The sequence below is a fragment of the Struthio camelus genome, chromosome 4 (assembly GCF_040807025.1).
Source record: "Struthio camelus isolate bStrCam1 chromosome 4, bStrCam1.hap1, whole genome shotgun sequence".
NCBI lineage: Eukaryota > Metazoa > Chordata > Aves > Struthioniformes > Struthionidae > Struthio > Struthio camelus.
The window spans coordinates 51,434,070-51,456,651 of NC_090945.1; the positions used below are offsets into that span (position 1 = coordinate 51,434,070).

The 22,582-nt window shown below is 39.7% G+C and overlaps 1 protein-coding gene across 4 annotated transcripts in view; it reads left to right on the plus strand.

The window, feature by feature from the left end:
- Positions 1-22,582, plus strand: part of SNX25 (sorting nexin 25) — a 100,291-nt gene that overhangs the window by 49,150 nt on the left and 28,559 nt on the right. For all 4 annotated transcript variants that reach the window (XM_068942666.1, XM_068942667.1, XM_068942665.1 and 1 more), the window contains 4 exons: positions 6,621-6,811; positions 16,035-16,166; positions 18,117-18,392; positions 22,396-22,551. In XM_068942666.1, coding sequence (XP_068798767.1) covers positions 6,621-6,811; positions 16,035-16,166; positions 18,117-18,392; positions 22,396-22,551 — 755 coding nt within the window. The remainder of the gene's footprint in view (positions 1-6,620; positions 6,812-16,034; positions 16,167-18,116; positions 18,393-22,395; positions 22,552-22,582) is intronic.

The following is a 22,582-nucleotide window of genomic DNA, read 5'->3' on the forward strand; positions in this document are numbered from 1 at the left end:
TAGCATTTTTTGCTTGACATGTGGAACAGTGTGTCCAGCACTGGCCTACAATACAGTCACTGTTGTAGTTCACGCAACTTTAAGGCAAATTCCAGTTATTCCACTGAGGCTTTCATCTACCAAGATTGTCAGGCTCAGTCTACGTACAGTAAACTTTTAAGAGGATCTGTTAAAAAGTAGAGGGGTAAAATCTAGTTCTTAAGGTTTTTTGTGTCTTGTTTTTTCTTGAAGTAGGTGGAGACCTTTCTCGTAATGTGATTATTAATCTAATATGTTCCTGAATTTTAGGAAAAACAGTTAAGGAAAAAGCTCTGCTACCTTCCTAAAAAAGCCAGCACAGCTTTGTGCTAGTACAAGATCGCTGGACTCTTGCAGAACAGACCACTGTATAAGTGATGTCGCCTCTTTGTGTCCCTCTCTTGATGCCACCACGTACTGCCTCTGTAACAGCTGAATTTCATGAGGAAAGACTAAACATAAGCTTTATGTCAAATGGAAGTTTGTTTGCACAAATCCTATTTTGTCCTCCTTTTTTTAATGTGTTCTCCCAGTGCCTGCTAACATATCTGCAGTGACATGTGTGAGCATGGGTGTTCAGCCATCTCCTCTTTCCTACTAGTAAATGAGCTTCTGCCTTTTGTGTCATGAGTGTTTCTTAACTTTGATTCCAACCTGCTGTTAGGCTTACTGGTAGCTGTTTTCTTTCTCCTATGGCAAAGCTGCATTGTGAGAGTGTAGCTTCTGTCATGTCTAGGTTTTTACCTAGAGCAGCTACAGCTAGTCTGGCCAAGAGCGTCTGTAGCCTGCTCTCCGGTTTCCAGCAGTGGCCAAAGGTGGAAAGCTAAGGCAGAGTGTAGGAGTAGAGCAAATAGAGAATAATACTTACACAGTTACTGTCTCAGTCCCCATCTCTTTGAGCGTGGGAGCTTCCTGAGGCAGTGTTGTCAATAGGAAAAGGTACAGCAACAAATTTGAGCAGCACTTAACGTGCGGCATGAGTGGCAACAGCGAGTGCTTTGCTACTACTACCTGAACAAAGTGCATGCTGTGCAAGTACGTGACTAGCAGTGAATGAGACTGAGCAGGGTTGCACAGCTCTGCATTGACTGAGGAGACAGAATTCACAGTCAGCAAACCAAACAGATTTTTTTAATTGTTTTATCCCGTGATATTAAGGAACGCATTTAATGTTGGTGCCCAGAGGTGTTTGAGAGGATTGCTTATCCCTCAGCAAGGACAAGGTTCTTTACGCTTGTCTAACTAGTGTTGGTGCCACCTATTGGCTAACTGTTCTGCTGTTAGGACCCTTTAATAGCGTTTTGAAAGTACTTTAAAGTACTTCTGAACATCACTGTGTTAAACCCTGTGTAGTGAAAAATGGCATGTTATAGGGTCTTTTTTCTTTTCAGATTTCTATCCCTTGAATCTTCTGGCATGTGAGCCTAGGGGAGAGCAAAGGAAAACGTACAAAAGCATCTGATTCATGTTAAGCAGTAAGTTTTGCATTTGACTCCCTGAGAGAGTCAAATGTCTTAAAAGGTCAAGACAAAATAATTTGAGAGGTTCACAGTAGTGATGCCTGTTGTGGGTGGATGATGTAATTTCTGTGGCCAAGAGGACTGGTTTTGGTCATTGCTGAAACTGAATGACAAGAAACCTAATGTAGCATTGGTGCTTTCAGAGGTGTTGAGAGCTTATTTTTGGAGTCATGCGAGCCACTGCAAGTAGAAGCTGCTATCCTGCATGCTGGCACTGCACAACTTCCCTCATTTAGGCTTGCCCAGAACTGCTAAATCCTTTAGCCTACATGCATCTGCTTTCTCTCTCCTCTAACTGTCCTTTTGCATACCCTCTTCCAAAATGGTCGTGATTATTGCAGCAGTGAGGAGGGAGGAGGTTTGCTTTTCCCTTGTCCTTGTTCCTTTTTTTTTTTTTCCGGTGCAATTCTGCAGTCACATGTGCTCTGGTTGGAAGAATCAAATCTTTCTACATCTGTAATTATAAAACTCTCCTCATCTTGCTTTTTGATCAGAATTAATCTCTTGGAAGTACTGAATCAAATTTAAGCTAAAGTTTGGGTGGTACTTTTTTTGTGAGTTCAAAATCTATATTTTAAACATTTTTGAAGGACTAGAAATTCCTGAAAAACTTCCTGAAAATTTGTTTTTTAATCCTAGTAAAGCAGTTTTGTAAAAGGATACATGTGCAAATTGGGCATTGTAGCATGAGTGGGAAAGGATCTGAGTTTCTAGAAACAGGAGTGGATCTTAACTTTTCTAAAGAAAAAGCTTCAGAAACAGTAATGAAATAGCAGCAAAGCAAAAACAAATTGCTGTGCTGTTTTGATGTTTGCTGTAATGTAAGTCAGAAATTGCTCAAATACAGTAGTTCTGTTTTAACTATTTTAATGGAGACATTTTCCTTTCTTCTCTTACTGCTGTTATGTTACAGGATTTTACAGGAATTTTAGCAAGGATCCTTTTTTACTAAATGTTATAAAACAAAAAAAATCCCATGGAGGCATGTGCCTTGTTTTAGAGTAAAACTGAGCAAATAGCTCTTCCCCCCGCCCTCGCTCCCTAATGCTGTAGAAGGACTTGTATGATTTACCATCTAATTTTCTGTGCCCTCCACCTTCTACACGGCTTCACAGCATGACCAGAAACATCCATCGTAGGATGACGGGATAGAAGTGCTTTCAGACACCACACTGTAATTGACCACAGGGCATCCCTGTAGAGAAAATTACTCCTTTTCAAGCAGGGATTGTGAGACAGATCGAATAAGCAGCCATTTCCATAAGAAGAAAATCTGCTGTGCTGAAGTAGAAGATTTCTCCTGCTGAGCATTCCCACTACGCATCTAGATCTTTGCTTTTATAGGGGATGCTGAAGACCGGTACAGAAACAGAACTGTCTGTGGGCAAATTTTTTAGGTACTGTGGTTCTGAAAGATGCTTTTATTTTCAGATATAAAAAGTGACTCTTTTTTTTTATTAGAAACTCGGGCCCCAAGCTATCTTGGATGTGTGCTTTTTTTATGATGTGTGGGTTTTGTCAAGATGATAATTTAGACTGAAGTAAAATGCTTTACATCTGAAGTGCATTACATATGCTATCTAATTTTAATTTTGACAAAACTGTAGTATGATTTTTTCCCCCCTCCATCCTCCAAACAAGGATAAACATGCATAGCAGACAGTTATTTTTTGCCTAGCTTATTGGCAGTGCTTAAAGAGCTACAGTCGTGTTTGCATGTTCTGCTCAAGTGTTACATATAGAGATAATTCTGGTGGAGGAAGGCGAAGGTTACAATGCCTCTGATCCTGAGGGACTAGTTTGTTGTGATCTGTGCTTTCTAAATCAGTTCCGTAGAGTAGGCTGCTCTTTCGTCTCCTGGGATACTTTCTGTGCACTGGTGATGGTAATCCATCTTTCCGCAGTTTGTTTGGTGATGCTCAACGCTAAAGATGGAGGGAGGAGGCGATGCACGGACATGCCAGGCAGAGGGCATGGGTCTAGGTCTGGTTTTTGCATATACTGCAAAAGTGACTGAGAGGTGGGAAGGGGATGTGATTGGAGATTTGGCTGGGAGATTTTGGAGGAAGTTGAGGGCCTTGGGCTACTCTGCGGATTGAGTACCTGCTTGGGCGTTGCAGGAAAAGTGAAAAAGTGTACGCAACTCGTGTGGGGAAGAAGTGCCAAAGAAGTGGCTTTGTTTGTGTTTTGCTGATGAAGTTTTAAACCCTCCACCAAAACAATTAGAATTTTTAATCCAAAAGCTGTAATGTTTTCACCAGTTATCTAAAGGCTATGTTTCCCTTCCTTGCACTGTGGGGGAACAGTGTGTTTTAGTGACCTATATCTGTTTCTCTTTCCTTTATTGGAGCTTACAGAAGCCTATGGGAGTAAATGCAAGCTTTTGCTTTTGTAACTTTCTGTTTTTCTTTGGTTTATTCAGTGATACCTGACTCTAGTGAATATTTTATTTAGTGATATTCAAAAACAGCAAAAATATTTACATGTTAGTACGTTAGTGGTGTTGGGTTCCAGCAAGAACAGATTTAAAAAGTGAAGTTGCCTTTATAGGTTAAATTATTTCTCTAGTAGGGCTTAATAGAAACAAAATAACAGAGTAGTTTAGATTTGAAAACCCGGGAACTTTCAAAAATCTCAAAAGGACAACAGAAAGCCAGTGCCATTCCTGTCTTTCCTGAGTTTATATTAAAATGCTCCTCTGCTTTCTTCTAGCTTGTGTTTCATACTGGAGTATTTGAGTGAGATGCAGCGTTTGTGTGTGCTTCCGCTCCCTCCCCCTTAGGGTGCAGAGCATTAGCCGCGCTAGCTGCAGGAACGCTCTTCATGGGCCTCTTGTCTACGTGGGAGGAGATGTGGCTGCCAGGCTTTCGTGGAGATTAAAGCCCTGTTTATCGACGGAAGGGGAACAGGTTGTGGCAGTGTGATCTTCATCGCTGCCCTGAGTGTTTCATACCTGGAATGGTCCCTTATGGGAGCTGAGTGAGGCAAATGCTGCTTGAAGGCTCTCTGACCTAGTCAGAGGAACCGGGTGGGACATAGGGCTCACTAGCCTTTCCTGGAGGTCTGCCACAACCACAGGATGGAAAGTCCTCAGTAAAATAGACATACTTCCTTACTAAAACCCTCCAAGAAGTTGTTCTCCTTGCTAAGAACAGTACATTTTGTTTTAAGAAGGCTGAAAGATCCTCATGTAGCTCTGGTCACAGGCTTTCAAAGTGGGGGTTTTCAAGCGGCCAGGCTCGGTCAGCCCTGCCGAGCGATGGCTGTGTGGCTGCAGGGGAATAAGGCAGCGCAACCCGTAGCAGCCCTGGGAGGGACAGACTGTGCGGGAGGCAGAGCTAAGAGAGAAGGGGAGAAGGCTTTCGGCAAAGCGGTTTGGTGGCAGGTTTGCGCTTGTCACTGGGTATGGATTTTGAGGCCAAAGTATTTAAACTACTGAGAAAACAAAAATTTTAGCAATTATCTTTCAGTCAAATGCCGGAGGGAAAGTGATGGATTTTAGTCTCCTACTTTAAACTCCTATCTGCATATCTGCATATTTATGTTAATTGTAAATGTTTTAAATAAAGAGGAGGGAGATCTATTTTGTATTTCAGGTCTTTTCTTGCCTTTTGTTCTCCTTTCCTTTTCTCTCACTAGTGCCGATACTTCTAGTCAGGGAACTCAAACAGTAAATTAAGTGCTTTATTGACTTCCCTGTGGACGTAACATGCCAAGGAAACAGATGGCACTTTTTTTTTTTCTTTCTTTCTGTCTTTTTAATAGGAAGCTCATTTTATTTTCTGCTGGAGTATCATCTCTGTAGCTCACTGCTTCTGTAGCACCTCAGATGCAAATGATACCTCTCCAGTAAAATACAAACAGTCCTTGAATCAGGAAGCTTCCGTACTAACGTACATAAATACATACAGCAAGTAAATAAAGTGAGATTAGAAATATGGGAAAAGATACTGGGAAAATATCGGTGCTTACATTGCATATAGAAATTCAGGGAGCTCCCTGTACTGTGGGTTGGCCTTCAGTACATAAGCAACAAAACTTCAGGTCACATGTAATGTTTTGAAAACGGAACGTTATTTTCATCTGCCTCACATACTAGCACCTGATATTTCAAAAACATGGCAGAATGGGTTTCTGTCCCTCATCCTTGAGCAATATGTTAATCCTGAGCTGAACGCAAGCCAGGTGTTTTACTCTAGAGCTCTAGCTGCAGCCTGCAAAAGCAGAAATATTTTCACTGAACGTGAGGATAGCAAAACCGTTGTATTAATGTGAATTGGTTGCAGCCTGCAGGTATAACACAGGAATGATTTCAACACAGGAGGGTTTTTAAATCTGCTTTATCTGCTTTTTGTTTGTTTTTTTTGTTTGCTTAGGCCCTATTAATTAGCTGAAGAAGCTGGGATGTGGACTATATGAACGTTATACCTTTTCTTTTATTACCAAGTCTCATTCTGCTGAGTGTCTTCCCCGTGTTACATCCCTGTTTAACACTATTGTGCAGTCCTGATGCAGCATTCTAAGATTTCTCGTATTCATCTCAACATTTTGACAGGACTTCGGTCAATGTTGTTGTTTTTGTGGAGATGACTATTTGTTATGCTGTTCCCAGTACACTAAAGAAATTTGGATTTGCAAATGAGGTCCATGGAAATACAGATGGCTTGACTGGAGGAGATTGAGTCCAGTCCCTTATGATTCTAGGCAGTAAATGTTGTGCTGATCCTTAGACCATCAGCTCCATGTGTTATCATGCACCACGGCTGCAGTTAACTTCCTAAGGCCATCTAACAAATGTACATCTTTGTAATAAAAGTCTTGGTACCATGTCTTGTAATAAGCCACGGGAGGAGAGATGGAGGGACCACAATTCACTGGGTATTTGAATATAATTTTTTTCTGTTTATATAAACACTTGAGATATTGGAGAATATTTCAGAACTCACCATTTTATTTCAAACACAAACTTGCGAATATCTGTACTTAAGTGCGTGTTGAATCTTGAATGGCAAATGCTTCAAGTATTGGTAAGATGATATTTTTCTGTTGTAAAAGACTGTTTCTGATTTGCTTTATTCTTAGATTCAAAAGGAAAAGAAACTGCTGCAATGAAAGCTGATCTACTGAGGGCGCGCAATGTGAAGAGGTATATTAATCAGCTGACAGTGGCAAAGAAGCAATGTGAAAAGAGAATAAGGCTCCTGGGAGGACCTGCTTATGATCAACAGGAAGATGGCACTTCTGATGAAGGTGATGGCCCACAGAGTCAAAAGGTATGAACTGAATAACACATATGTTGCCTGAAGGCCATTCAGTACTAAATGAGTTAGCACTGGATCACATTAACCCCACTGTCATTATTCCCTCCCTTCCCTCAAGAATCAAGTATAAACTAATAGTTACACAATCTATTTGTCTTAAGAGTGGGGAAATAATTACTGTAGTACCTGGAAAAACATACTGGTCGTTCAAATGGGAATTTGTTAAAATGCTGTGTATGGAACTTCATAAAGGGTTAGGTGTCTCATTGTGTGCAATATTCAGACATACTGAATGTAGAGAGTTCGTAAGGATGTGGTCCTTTATGAAAGAACAACTTTCTTTCAGAAAAGATTACCAACATATATGCAATGTCTCTTTGGCCCTTATTATATTTACTGTAGGAAATACCTGCACGTTTTGCAAATACGGAGTTATTTGAAAGCAAACGCTTACTTGTGGAAGGCAATTGGCAAATTTTTAAGGGCAGTGATTGCAGAAGAACCCTAGCAGAGCTGTTGACTGAATGCTGATTTTCAACCTCACCGTACTTTGGGATTGAAAAAAGTACTATTTCGCTAGCCAGCAGCTACAAAAATAAAAATCATGGCTAGTTATCCTTGGTAAACTTGAATAGCTTTCTTGTGTAATCTGCTCTCTGTCCCCTTTGGGCAAAGCACAGTAATTGATGTATTCCAATTAGAAAGATGATGTTATCTTTTTCAGGTAAGTAAAATAAAAAGAAATTATCCCTTCATGCAGGAATCTTTAAGTCTCATTAAGTCATAATAATAATTGTAACTTAGTGGCGCATAAGAAAAAAGTTGCGTGAGAGAGAAATAGTTCTTACTATTTGTTTTTTTTAAATCTTTTAAGCATGAAAGAGAATAATTCCCCATCCCCAGCTTGTCCTTAGAGCGTGATTTCAGAAATGGTGCATCACAGATTGTGCTGAGGTGTTCCTGATCTGTTTCCAGAGGTCAACTGGTACCAAGGGGAAAAGGACCAGAAAGGACAAAGAGAAGCATATGGCAGAACCATGTGGGCCGCTGCCACTGAGCAGACACCTTTTGGTGCTTACTGAGACGTTATGTGCTCTCCAGGATAGGTATACGATGACATGAGTTTGTACAGGAGCAGGGTCAGGTAGTGAAGTCGTACCAGTTAGAGGCAGGGAAATGGGACTGGCAAGAAATTTGGTACAATCTTACATAAAATCAAAGCAAATCCTATCATTAATGTAACGTGTTTTATGGCCCTCCAGATTACTGGTGGGAGCTGCTGATCTTGTGTTATATCCTGCAAATATACCCTTCAGCAGCTCTGTATTAATGGAACTATTAATAGGAATAAAGACACCTCTGTGCACAGGTATTTGCTCTATATAGTGGGATCCAGAGCTGCCCTGCTTCTAAGTTTCTGATGCATTCCTGTGAAGAGATCCTAGAATTCCCCCCTTGCCCCCATGGGAGTAGAAAATAGGGAAATAGCTTCTCCTTTCTGCTGTTCCCAACTCTCTGTGACCAGGAAGGAGGCTCGGAGAGGCTAGATTAGAGACAGAGGCCAAGCTATTCTTTTCTGAGCGCAGGAAAATGCCCAGAGTTTGGCTGTGGAAGGGAAACTTCTTGACCGTCATTGCTTCCCATCCACCTCCTGTATTCTGGTAGTTGTGATTTGAGCTCTCTTTAAAGGCAGCCAGTACTACTTTGGGTGGAACCCTTCCTACATGGGCAATATTGATTGAAAACTTTAGCTTTTCAGAGCAAAAGGGAAACATTTTTTTGGAGTTTAGTAGATAACTAATGTTGATATGTCACTTCCAGTGGCCCATAACTTAAGAGTTTGAGTGTCCCAGGTTTTCCATTAAGCTAGCACTTACCTGCAGAATAACTGGCTTGTATATAAGAAACCAGAAGTTTAATTTCATTAAAATGCACAAAATTCATCAGGAACGGGCATTTACTGATGGCATTTTGAATGATTATTTTATTCAAGTGTAATACAGAGCCTTGAATGCATTGACTTGGGGAGTTTTTTTGTACTAATCAAACAAAATTGACTAATGACCTAAACTTGTGCTTTTGTTTCATTTCTGCGTCCTACAAAAAGCTTTCTCTTTCCTGAGGTGTTGAGGGAATAACAGCATTGCCAGTAAATGTCCTTGCTTTGCATGGTCTAATTATGGTTTTAAATGTGGAGATGAATTATTTGGAGTGGTCCATGTTGTCCTATTACAGATTTAAGAAGTGAGAAGGATATTATTGAAAATAACTTTTACTTCTTTCGCAGCAGTGGCAGTGTGCTCTCTGCTCGATACATAAAAGTCGCAGGATTGTATAGGTTTTGCACATGTTTCATTTACTTCACTTTTCTGATTCTGATTGCTCCAGGGAAATCCTGAACTTAAGACATGTGAATTATAATCAAATGTCTAAAAACAGACAGAAAAGAACCCAACTTCTCTCTGAAACTGAATTCTGCCATTAGCTATGATACTGATTGATACTCTGCTCTGAGCGTTAATTTGCTTCCAGGGAAAATGCAATTTATATTAGTGTAATATAGGAAGTATTTCTTCTAATCTCTTTATGGTCAATGCATTTTTTAATCCTTTTTCCTAGAAATCATACTTGCACAGTACTGTAGTAACTTCAGTGAGTTCTTATTGTCCATGTTTATTCAGGAAATCATTTGTTTGATCTGTTGTGTTCTGCAGAACAGCCACATCACCACATCTGTGAGATTCAGTGTGCAGAGTTGCAGTATCCCTGTAGCAGGGAGATTATCTGAACCACTGGTAGTAAAAGGAGCTCTGGGGATCCAGTCCCTGACTAGCTGTAAAATAGCAAGGAAAATTCCACCCAGAAACCATGTCAATTTGTTTTGAGGCACAGACAGTCTGTGTTCATGATCCTCCTGACGCGGACCTAGTTGAAACTGCTGCAGAAGAACTTGCTTCCGTCAGAGTCCTTGGATAGGTGCTGATATAACTGTTGACCGATCAGATTTTCGGTCCGATTTCTGAGCTTCAGGCTGGGATGTCAGGTTATGTTAGGATACTTTATGGTATAGACTTTAGGGGCGTAAAGAAAGAGAACTTAAATCCATGGGGCATCTTATGACAGGAGTGTATTCATGAGCCAAGTGAGTCTGAAAGCAGGAATTTTCCCATTACTGAGGTGGAGAAAATAACCAAGCACTTCACGTAATAAATACTAATTCTTGATAGTTAAAGAATCATTGCATTTAGTTCAGCTGCTGCTGTATATGACAAAGGTACCCTTCTGATGACGTGCCTCTTTTATTTTTTAATAATACTTTACACTCTAATTTTAACCAGCGTGCCGGCAGAATGTCTTCATTAGTGGTTTTTAACATGCAGCTTGGAAATAGAAGCATTTTTCCCATATTATCTTCCACTTATTCCTGTCTGCTTATTCCTCATGTTCCTGTCTTGCAAAGAAGAAAACACCGACTCCAAATCCTCCAATCCGACCCTCTGCTATCTTCCCAGCAGAAAACTTACGTTGCTGACCTAAATTCTGTTCAGTCTGCCCATGATCTGCAGTACAGTTATCAGCTCTACTGTGGTTATTCTTTCAAGGCCAAATATAGTTGTAAGAACTGGGAACCTGGTCTGTTGCAAAGGATGACAGTACACTACATCTGTGCAGTATCCAGTGCCTATATGAACCCTTCCAAATTAAGTAGCTATTTTATGTTTATCTCACTGACTGGACAGTCAAAGCTTCTCTCTGGACAGTCTTTAGAGAGGTGGCAACACTAGATCTCTATGTTTTGTAGAGCGAGGAACAAAACTATGCTATTTGCCTGGCTACAGCATCCTGCTGAAAAAAGAAATCCAAACGCCTTCCTCGTATTTAGCAGAGCCTTTGAGTAACTGTGGTATAATAGTTGCTTTACTGTTGAACTAGGGGATGAATGTAGCAACAACAGGGCTACTGTTTTTTCCCCAACCCTGAAGCTGTTCTAGAGTTAAAAGGACTTGAAGGGTTGCTGTTGAGGCCAGTAGCTCAAAGATTGCAACTGCTCGCTGGTTATTAGATTTGAGGATGTACGCATGTCCTAATGCATGCATATGTGCCAGCACAGCTTGAAGCTATGCACTCTAATCAGCGATGATACTGAGTCATAAAAGAACCTTTCTGTGAGAATTACAAAGTGCTACAGATTCCTATTCTTCGCATCAGACAAGGAAGGGCCCTCCAGAGCATACTGCCTGAATTGCAGCCATCTTACCATAACTGATCACCTGAGACCTAAAGAACTCTTTTGCCCTTTACTGTTAATATTAAAGTATTAATAATATACATTCTCCCACCCAAAACTCTTTTCCAACCAACTATTGCAACCATAATGAATGTTTGCCCTTTTTCTTCTTAATTCTTCAGCTTTTTATAATGTAGTGAGACCTGGTAAAAAGAAGTAACTGCATAGCATTCTGTCTTTGTCTTCTGTTTTGTTCTTCATGACGGAGTGTGCTTGTTTGCAGAGAGCCAATTTCTTAACATTTCAGCTGTTATTGGTTGTATTTTTCCCTAATTTTTCATGACCTTAGGAATTATTATGCCCGCAGCAGAATAAGATAACGCTGTCCGGTGGATAGACCTTGCTCCTCTGCGTTCTGATTTCAGGTGCTGCACTGACTCTTTTCATGGCTCGAGACGAGTGGCATCACTGTCTCTGTCTCATGTCCCTTTCTGCAAAAAATATATATATATTTTTGTCAGTCTTGCTCTCCTGTTTGTAATCTGTGGATAAGAAACTTTATGCTCTGAGAAAGTTATCTGTTTAGAAATAAAAATGGTGGTTAAATATCTGTAGAAAGCAGGGTGGAAAATTCCAGTAAGGGGAAAAAAAACCCGCCGAAGATTGCTTGACTCCTTTTTCTGCATATTTCATCTATAAAACAGAATGAAAAAGAGCTGAGAAAGGCGTATTCCAGCTAAATTGGTTCTACACAGGATATCATAATATGCTGTGGGTCTTCATTGGGTGTGATGGACTTCTAGAACTTTTCTTAGAGACTTATCTTTTAATTTTCATTAGTACACGTCTTGGTAATGAAATATTACTTAAGTTGCTTTACATGAAGATTTGTCACTACCCAAAACTGTCAGTAGCAGAATAGATAGACTGAGGATATTCTTGAGTCCTAGTCAGAATTCATTCTTCTCACTGACATTTTGAGTGCAGTATCAGTAATGAAATTTAGCATCTGGCTGAAAGTAAGAGACTGATTTGTCTTAGTATGAGCTCCTTTGTGATGATCATTTGTAGAACGCTGAACTTGTGTGCTCACATATAAGATATCTGATTAGTTTCCTGTGATGTTTTATCATGCCTCATATTTAGACAGTATTATCAAGTAAGACTGTATCTAAACATAACTGATAGAAGGCACGTACTACAGTTTTGGGGTAGTCAAGACTTCAAAAAAAAATTAAGTCTCATTTTTTTCAAGACATGTTTCAACATGCTTTTCTGTCTGTTACTTTATTTTGTTAAAATAGTTTAGTGTGCAAAGTAGTAATTCTGTTGCACAAACCTCTGAGGAAATAGGTCACTTTAAATACCATAGGGTACCTGTGTAACCGTCTCTTTGCTGGGTAAGAGGGATTATTACATTTCTGTTACTCCCAGCAGTAACGCTTCCCCACAGGTACTTTTGAGGATGGATGGATGTTTGTTAGTTGACCTTGCTGGCAGCCCGGGTGGAGAGACCTTGGATAATGCAAGCATAGGGACCAAGATGACCTCTGGCTCAAAAAGTGATGCCATGTGATCTGCATTGTGAGTGAAGCTTGCAGTAATTTATTACCTGTGCTGTCATTTACAGAGCTGACAATCCTGGAGAAGATGAAGATCTCTATTTGAGAGGCTGAAAGACCCTCTTCCCTTTGTATTTTAAATCACTATCCTCGTTGATAAAATGATTGGTTAGAGAGTATGGCAATGCTCTGTAGCTAACCCGTGGACTGATATTTAAATTGTCACCTCTATGCTTTCTTCTTTGACAGCCTGATCACCTTTTCTGTAATAAGCCTTGTTTCAGCAAGCCTCTCTCTACCCAATTGCATTGTTCAATGAGGATTTATAGAGCAAATTCTGAAAGACAGAAGCTCTTGTTCACGTACCTGAATAGTTCTTAAAGTAAGAGCAAGGCAGCTGGTATGGTAAAGGATGAAGAGAAGGAATGGCACACAGCTATCAGGGAGGAACACTGTGAAGATGAAGATGAATGTTCCAGCTGAGACGAACGTAATTTCCTTAAACCCGGCCCAAAATCTAGGGCAGCTGGTTCAGGCCAAGAACTGTAGCAACTACATTTTAAGAACCTTATTAGCTTGATTCATTAAGGAAATGAGACTTATGTCAGTAGTTGTGCACGGGACATGTGCATGCTGTTTCCCCTTGTATAGCTCGTGTCCAGCCACCGTGTTTTTTCTAAATGTGACTTAGTGGTACGGTCTCACAGATACTAGGTTTATGAATATTGGTGGTCTTCCTACGGAGAGTGTCTGATACCTGACTTGAACTCTATTATAAGGTATTGCATAACTCTTTATTAGAGAGATTATTGTGCCTCAGCCACAGCTGGAATTCATGTCACGTTCAGTACTGAAATACCTGGCTATAAAATGCAAAGCTATAGGAAGCTAAGATTCATTAGCCCACTGCACAAGGACCTACTTTTCTTTTCAAAGAAAGAGAGGTGGATTGGTGAGACCTTGGCCACTCTGGTTTATTAGGATTCCCGGTGATATAACTGATGGGACTAAATGAGCTATGTGAAAACTGATTCAGCTGAAATTCCTTTCGTTTCCTTTTCTGCCTGACTTAAACCCTCATCTCTCTCATCTCAGGAAGAGCCCTAAGCGCTATATCATAGGCCGTAGTCTTTCCTGGCTGTGTTTCTGATAGATGCTTTGCAATTTCTGTAAACAGACGCTCATTTGAATGGGAGCTGGCAGCCAAATCCCCTAACTGCCAGAGTAAAGACCACACTCCATTTTTCTCTGTGTCCTTGGGAATAGTTAAGATTTATCTCGGAAAGCTTTGTAGCCCCATGGTATGGAAACTGCTAGTGCTACTGGTTTTTTGGATCAAGCAGAGAATAGATCAGTCAGCTTAGTCAGCTTTGAACTCAGCTCCTCTGCCCCGCAGGAACATTGAAAGTTACATTTTTGGCAATTGCGTTTAATTCATAAATGACTTTAAATGCCATCTTAGTGTTCTGCAATGTAGTCATACTTTCTGAAGGGAAAACACATGGAAACCTTTTCTATCTGGTAGAAGCATAGATGCATCTAACTTGTAAATTCTCACAACTCATATTGTGGAAAACAAATTTAAATTTTTTTTGAGAGAGAATTTATACAACTATAAAAGGTCTGTGCAGCTGGATCTAGTCTGCATGTTTGTGGGATGTCTGGTGCTCTATGGGCGCATCAGGTGACGAGATGTTCTCCATAAAAGGCTAAGATATGCTGGAGAGGCTAAGGCAAGGAGGCAGCCCGTGCTTTGGACTTGGAGGCAAAGGGATGGAAAAAACTTCTGACAGCAGTAGCGAAGCTAGTCGATAGAAATACTTTGTTCTTCTCCAAATACATGTATTATGTCAAAGAATAAGGTTGTCCCTTAACGTTGTCCTTCTGAACCTGTGTGTAGGAGTACAACCTCCCTCATTACACCTGATCAGATGCTGAGTCTCAGTGCAGCTTGATGCTGTGCTGAAATAATAAGTATAACTTTCAGTCTGACACTTCTCTTTTTATCCTGGAAGCAAAATATTTTTTAATCTACATTCTGACTGATATAAAATACTACTTTATTCTCTGTGGCCAATTAAGTAGATTAAAAATGGAATCCTGACAATGTAGAAAAAGTAATTACACGTGGGAGGTTGTCATTGGGTGGGGAGTTTTTGGGCTGATTTATTTAAGGGAAAAAAAAAAAAGTTAAAAAATTTCCTGGAAGCAAAATGTACAGATGGCGTGTAAATGGAGGATGGTAGGTTATGGTAAAAATAATTCGGAGTAATTACACGAGTAATTTGAATCTGGTGGTAATATAAGTTTATTTGAATTACATGAATTTTAATGCAGCCATAAACAAGCCCTGGGCATCTTGGAACAAAGAACGTTTGAATCTGAAAGAGATTTGTATCATGGGGGACATGTGGCAGAAGCTGAGCAGTCTAGCGTGATGCTTTAGCCAAGAAATCAGATGAGTTATTTTGCACTGAGCTCTGTCTGTTGCATATTTTAATGTGCAAAGTACTCTCTGAGTTTCTCGGAGTACTGTTGACAAAAACACGTTTTACGGATAACGTGAGAAATTGGGGTCTGTGATCAGTACATCAGCGTATTTAATTCAAAATTTGAAAGCATATCTCAGAAGAAAAGTTTTACTGATGCTTGTGACATGTCTGAAAATGTTTCCACGCTAAATAGCAAATATAGAAAAGCCAAATGAGCTGAAAATGAAGCACTAAGTATGAAAATTAATTTGAGAGGTGGTGTTTGTTAATACTAGAACTATTGTTTATAGAACAGCGTGAGAAACGGGCGTTTGGGAGTTGCCTTGGGCATTCTGAGGAGGAGAGGCGAACCGAGGAACGTCACGTTGACTCCGGGAAGGCCCAGTTTTCACATGCTCAGACCTCCCTTTGGACTCAGAATTGGATGTTGCTTTTGGATGTGAAAACTGGAGAGTTGGCTGGTCATTTTTGAGAAGAAAGTGCATTGTTTCCCTTGGAATTCAAGGGTGGTGGCTTACATTTGCTTTTCTCCAAATATGTAGAACTGCCTTTGTGAATTCTGAGTAGTAAAGAGAGAATATAAGTCTTTGTGAGCAGGAGATAAGCAGAGGAAAGCATTGGCCTTCTTTTTGTGTATGTGTTTGTTTTTTTTTTTTTCTTTGTTTTTCCCCCTTTGTGCATACAGTACGTTTGGAAAACCAAACGTACTGAGCAAGAGGACATAAGCAAAATGTTTTCCCCAGCAGTGCCAAATTTTGGCCACAAATGTTTAGGCAAACTGCTTAAATACCTGTGGGCAGCTAGGGGGGAGAATGGAAGTTCTTAGGAAGTTCACTTGGGAAATCTAGTTTGGTTACCTTAGGTGACCTTTATGTGCACCAGTGATGGATAGCTGCTGTTCAGTCCCATATAGGGATTTTCCCAGATTTTACTCTTGTTTTTTCTTTCTCTAGATTCTTCAGTTTGAGGAAATTTTGGCCAACCCTTCATACCGAGAGCACTTCGGAATCTACATGGATAGGATGGACAAGAGGGCTTTGATCAGTCTTTGGGAATCTGTGGAGTACCTGAAGAATGCTAACAAGGTGAAATAATTTACATGTCCATATGGCTTGTTTATTAAATTGACTCTCTCCTTGCTCTGATCTCGGTGTTAGGAAATGCTTCTGTATTTATGGTTTCAAAATACCAATAGCATAGAATGGGTACTAAGCAATTTTGTATTTGAACTTCTTTATGTCGCTGCTTGGGGTTAATATGGCAATTCTAAAAAGTTGTGGACTTTTTTAATAGCATGATAGAGTGATGGTAGTTTACTGGTGATTTTTATAGCAACATAACCTGTAAAAAGGATATTTAATAGGCAAAATTGGTGGAACTTTTTCCCTTCTGCTAAAGAAAAAATTTGCAGTGATATATTGGCTTTGTTTGGATCAGCTTATGTGAAACTTCCAAATACATTGCCGTTTGGTAGTCCATTCATAAACTTCTCATTTTGCTAATTACAGGTAAGCCCTTCAATCCAAAACTGTGAAAATTAAAGATGTATGTGTATGTATGTTTTTAAAGTCCCACCCTCAAAACAGAGATTCTGCTTTAAAAGGCCTTTCCTCTCCCAGTTCCATTGCAATATAAGCCACTAAATTTCACCAGTAATGCTGCCCTACTGCTAGAGGGCAGGAACAGAACCACACTGTATATATGTGCTAAACAAAGTGGGAATGAGAGCCCTGAAATAAAGGTAGGAAATAACACTTAAAATGGCAAGAAACATCCTGTAGCAAGTCAGAGCTGTTATGCTGAGGGCATGCTTGTTACTTGTGAGCCCTGAGGTGGCTTTTTCTGCAAAACTATTTTAAAATTCCAGGGTTCACATTAGCATGAAATGTGAATCACTATGGTTCCCCCCCCCCCCCACTGTCATTTTGTTACTCTCCTATTTAAAAAGATTATTTTCAATTGGGAAATGCAAGTAACATCCTGTAACCTGAGTGGCATATCATGGATCATGAGTAGCAAACCATTAATATACTCTATAAGATTGACCAAAAAAAAAAAAAAAAACTCGCGCTAAAAAGCATTCGTAAAAAGCATTTGGCAGGCACCGTGAAGAGTTGTATAAATCAGTTTTGATTTGCAAACTGCATGTTGGAGAAAAGGTGCTATAAAGCATTTTATGACCTCTCAGCTATGATTTCTCTCCTCATTTTTAAAATAATATATATGGTGCCTTTATGGAAGGCTTGTCATTCTATCATATTGTGCTTATATTTCTGCATGGAACTTAAGGGTTGTCGGCCGGTGCCGCAGTAGCTTTGATTCAAATAAGTAGTGTAATGCAGCCACGTGGCTATGATTTTGTCGCATAAGGCAGTCAAGCATGTTGTGCCGTACTAAGGAAGTGGCTAAAACCTCTTTAATTTTGCTTGGGAAGTTAGTACGTAGTTTAGAAAGCTCGTGGGCTGTGCTGCGATACTTTCTCTTTTTTTCCTGTTTATTAAGGCAGAGTTCAGCCCTGTGCACTCTTCTGTGCTCAGTGGAAATATGTGGCTTCATGTAGTAGTGTTCTGGTAGTGTTTTTTGCATCAGAAATTAATTAGTCTTGTGTAAAGTGAGAGTTGATCCCATCCAGGTCCCCAGCAGAAGACAGGGAAGCTGATAAAGCTGAGCTCTGAAATCTGAACTTAAAATGAGGACCAGAATGCTGCTCTGGTGCTCATTGATTTTCTCTAGCTTCTGGAGCATGTTTTTAAAAGCAATGGATGTAGAAGCTCTGATTACTGTAGAGCACGGCTATGTCATCGCTTAACAAATGTCAAGGTTTGAGTTCTGAAATTGGCTGCTTTGTACAGGTGCACAGGCAGAGTGCTTGATCTGAGTAAGACATTCACAGATGTGTTCTCTTATGTCTGGGCATGATATTAGCTTGATCAGCCTTCTTTAAATTTGCACCTGGATTCTGACTCATCCTGATTTTTTTTTTTTAAGCATTTTTATTATTCTCTTCTCCCTCACTCTCCCTCCTTGCTTCTTAGGCTGAAATACCTCAACTAGTGAGTGAAATTTATCAGAATTTTTTTGTGGAAAGCAGAGAAATACCTGTGGAAAAATCACTTTATAAAGAAATACAGCAAAGCCTCGTGGGTAATAAAGGCATTGAAGTATTCTACAGAATTCAGGCAGATGTTTATGAAACTCTAAAGGACAGATACTACCCCTCATTCATTGTCAGTGATTTATATGAGAGATTGATCAAGCAGGAAGAAGAAAGAAGTTCTGCTCGACTAACTCCTGGGGACAAAGATGAAGTGGTAAGTCACATGCATAATTCTTCTCACTGTTTTTTAAGATGATCTGAAAATATTGGAGTAAAGTTTTTAGAAGCATCTTTTGCCATTGAGCTTTAGGCTTCTGTTCTTTTTTCCCTGATGTATTTGTTAGTATCATCACTTTTGCAATTTCATCAATTAAAGTAGAGTTCATCAGTACTGAGTTTTCACAGTTTGTCTAGGGAGCTGTAATAGCGTGTCTTTCCTCAGACTCTAAGTTACAAAATGCCTCCTGATGGAGAGGGGTTTTCCCAGTTCTGCTAACTGCAAAACTACTGATGAAACTACCCCGTCTCATCTGATAGTACCTGTGTTTTCAGTCACCTGTGCACTTCATCATTACAAAACGCAATTTTCATCCTTTAACCAAGGAAGAGTAACTGTGTTCGAATATTTCTTGGTGACTAACCAAACAGTTTGAATAAAATATTCTGAATGTTCTTGGGGTGGGGGGGAAGGTTTCTTAAAGCACTTCATAAGTGCGGCATAACGACTGTCATGGATCTTAACATTGTATACAATGTAGCTTTTGTTTTTGTATCACTTAGCAGTGTGCTAGAGCTTAGCTTTATTTCATGATGTAGACAATGTTGAAGAAGTACCAAAATGTTTAACAAGAGTGTGATTCATGAAAATTATGTATGTTTATCGTCTCTTTGAAACAAAATGGTACAAAATGACTGACTACTTAAACTTTAAATTAGTTAAAGTAAATATTTCAGATTTCCAAGCCTTTTGTATTCAGTGTCTTTCATTATGCTCAGTATCAGAGAACACAGAACATACCTCGTACAGACTCTGCTGCTTTGCTTTTCAGCGAAGGACATCTCAGCGGGCTTCTGTCTAGAGTCTCGGTCCCTGTGTCCTGTGCGTTTCCGAAATAGGTTTAAAAATTGCACGAAAGAGGAGAAAAAGTAATGATCAAGAACCTATATAACTTGTATTTGAAATGGAAAAAAAAAATCTTAGTGCTTTGTATTAATTTATTCAATAAATTAATAGGCTATTCTGAAAGACAAAACTGATTAAAATAGCGCTAGAACTGGAAATACTAGAACAAAGCTTTCAAAATGTCGTAGGCAATAACCCAGTGGCAGTGTTTTCAGGGCAGGCTCTTCAAGTGGGTTCCCTAAACCAGTCGTGCCAGAAAACGCTGTTGCTCTTTTTGCACAAAATGAAATATTTAAACATTGTGCTTCTGAATCTCCTCATCTGTTTTATATAGAGTCTAACAGAGACAGCTATGTCTCCAAGAAAACGGGCACAACCTTTAGGACTAGCTATCTTTTGTTAGATAACATTTATCTCAGACTTTCCTATAGCTGCCGAAAAATCAGATTTTTAACATGGGCATCATCTGTCCTTCTTTTAAATCCTTGGGTAAATATGTGCCAGATTTGAAAGCTGCATCTACTGTGAAACCTGTAATGACTAATATATTGCTAAATACTCTTACGTGAGCAGGAGTCTTTACACTTTTTTTAACCACAAATTAATCATGAAGTTACAAGTATTGCTAGAGCATATCTCCCCAACAGAGTAATCCTAATTGGCTCTATGGCGGGCTTTAAGGGCTCTGAGTCAAAAACATATAGTAAAAAATTATTTCTTCAGGAGCTTTCCCTGGGTTTTCAAATGTTTGTGAAATGCTGGCTATTAGCTTTTCTGTATCACGTGAAGGAGGCCACAGCTGGGAAATCTGGGATTTCTGGCAGGTTCCATGTTAGCCAACACTAAGTTTTTATTGTAGTTTGTTTTTTTGGTGGCCTGCATCCACGTTTCCCGGGGGGATGCGAGAGTTACGCCTGTGATTGTGGGCAGGTTTCACTAGTAGAGCCGCCTAGGCGGAGAGCCCGCGAGCGCCCTTCTGGAGGGGAGGGCAAAAGCACGAACCCTGATTAAACATGAGAAAATCAAGTCAGGAGACGTGAATCCTGGCGAGGCCAAGCTGTGCTGGTTCTGCCGCACGTGGAGCGAGCTGTTTCTTCTTCCCTCTGATCCATCACCACTTTTCACTCCTTTGAGCAGTTGTCTTTGGAAGGTCATGAGTAAAAGGAAAAATATGGAAGAAAACAGTATCTGCTTTCGATACTTTGAAGGAAATGAGTCTGGTGTTTCCACTGGTGCTACATGTATCAGATCACTAAAGTAAGTCCCAAGTCTCTGTTCCAAAGCACTAGCAGGAATGGAAGTTGTTACTAGGATTGTGCTCTTTTTCACCTGACCACAGTACATTTTGATCTCAGCTTTGAGTGTACTGGTAGTTTATGTAATAATTTGAATATATGATAATTTATTATGTCAGAATTTTAGCATTTGATGATGCACCCAGTGATTAGGCAGTATTTTCTGCTCTAAGTGTCTAAAATGTTAGTGATATGCAGAAATGGTGTAGCCTGCCTCTGGGAGTGGAGTATTACTGCTCTGCAATTACATGCAGTCCTTCCGTTACTAGAACCAAAGTCGACATGACAATTCCTTTAGTTCTTCCGTACCAAAACCGGCATCTTTCGATTCTTTTTGACCTTTGTGCTTTCTCACCAAGTAGAAATTTTTTGTTCTGTGGTTGTGTTCAATGCAGCTCTGAATAACATCCAGAGTTCTTAATGTTTATTACTTGTATTACTATACTGTCAGGAGACCACAACCATCTTTCTGTGAGCTAAGCTCTGTGCGCATGCTTGGAGGCAGTCTCTGACCTGAAGGGTTTACAGTCCACGCGGATTAGGCAGAAAAAAGGTATAGGGCATAGAGCTAATGTTATTTACTCAGCCACGTAGCAAGCAAATGCAGAGCTGGGAAAGGGCATTTCTTAGCCTAGCACTGCTGCTTTCTGCATCACATTCCCCTCCCTTGTAAGGATAAGACTAAGAAGGTTAATTGCTATTGTTACTGTATTCCTTCTCAGGCGTTTTTTTTTCCTAAGATGTAAAATACTGCAGAATTTACAGCAGGGCTGCCTAGAATCTCTTCTAAAAAATCATAGAATTTAGTAGAGACTGAGATTTCCTTCTCTTGACTTTTTGCTAATTATATAGAGATGCATCTTAGTGGAAATGTCATTAAATAACATAGAACTCTGTCCATGGTTCATGAGATTCGATTCATAGAGTTTGCCATGGATAAGATATATTCAACCACAAGCAAACCTCCGAGATCTCTTTGAATGTGGTAACGTTGGAGATGGTAACGTCATGATGCTGCCTTTCCTGGATCTGCAATTCTTCATTCCCATTTGAGGAAGTACAGTAGGAAAGGGGAGGTTAAGGCAAATGCCAAAAGAAGTTAAAGAGAAGGCCACTTTACGTCTTTAACTTCTGTATGTCTTTGCATCCTTGTAGTACGCAAGATGCAATTTGTTTGAATGGGTAGGAGAAAGTGAGTTATGAATTCAGGGTAACACATACGTGCTTTTAACATGTTTTTTATTAACACTTCTGAAAAGAGCAATAAAATCTGTTTATGAGGAGAGAGGATTTGGTTTAGATTGGTCTGAAGGCTGCTGCGTCTGTTTTGTGAGGGTTTGTGGGACACGGGACTGTTTGTTAAAACTGTGGTTTTATTTTTCCCCTCCTCTTGTAATCTCCCAGCTCAGAGCTGCAGCATTTGCTTTTTGTCTGGATCTGAATATCAGTCGGGACTAAGCTATTGTTTACTTTTAAAATAAACTTTGATTCTTACTCTTGTTTTAACTAAAGTCTTAACTTGAAGGTCCTCTTACACAATAGGCAAGAGTTGTTATGGAGCTGTAGTGTAACTGAGAATGAGACTGTCTGCTTTTTTAACTCTGTTTCATGTTGGATCTGATGGTTGGAATATCCATTGGAATCTGATATAATAAATGTGCCATTTTACTCAATCTTTTTATTTTGTCTATATCAAGAATAAATGTTCTTGCACATAAAATGCATATGGAGCAAACAAAATCTTTCTTTATTTGCATTAACGGTACAATCAGTTAGTAACTCCCATCCTCTATTCCTAGAGCCAAGGTTGTGAAGAAGCTACTGAAGAATGCAGCGCAAGAATTAACGAGCAGGCCAGTTACGCTGTAAATAAACTTCGCCAGCTGAATGACAAGCTTGAATATAAAAAGCAGGCTCTAAATTCCATATGTAATTCACCAAAACCTGACAAAAAGGTAATACCTTTGCTTTCAGTCTGTTTTTATT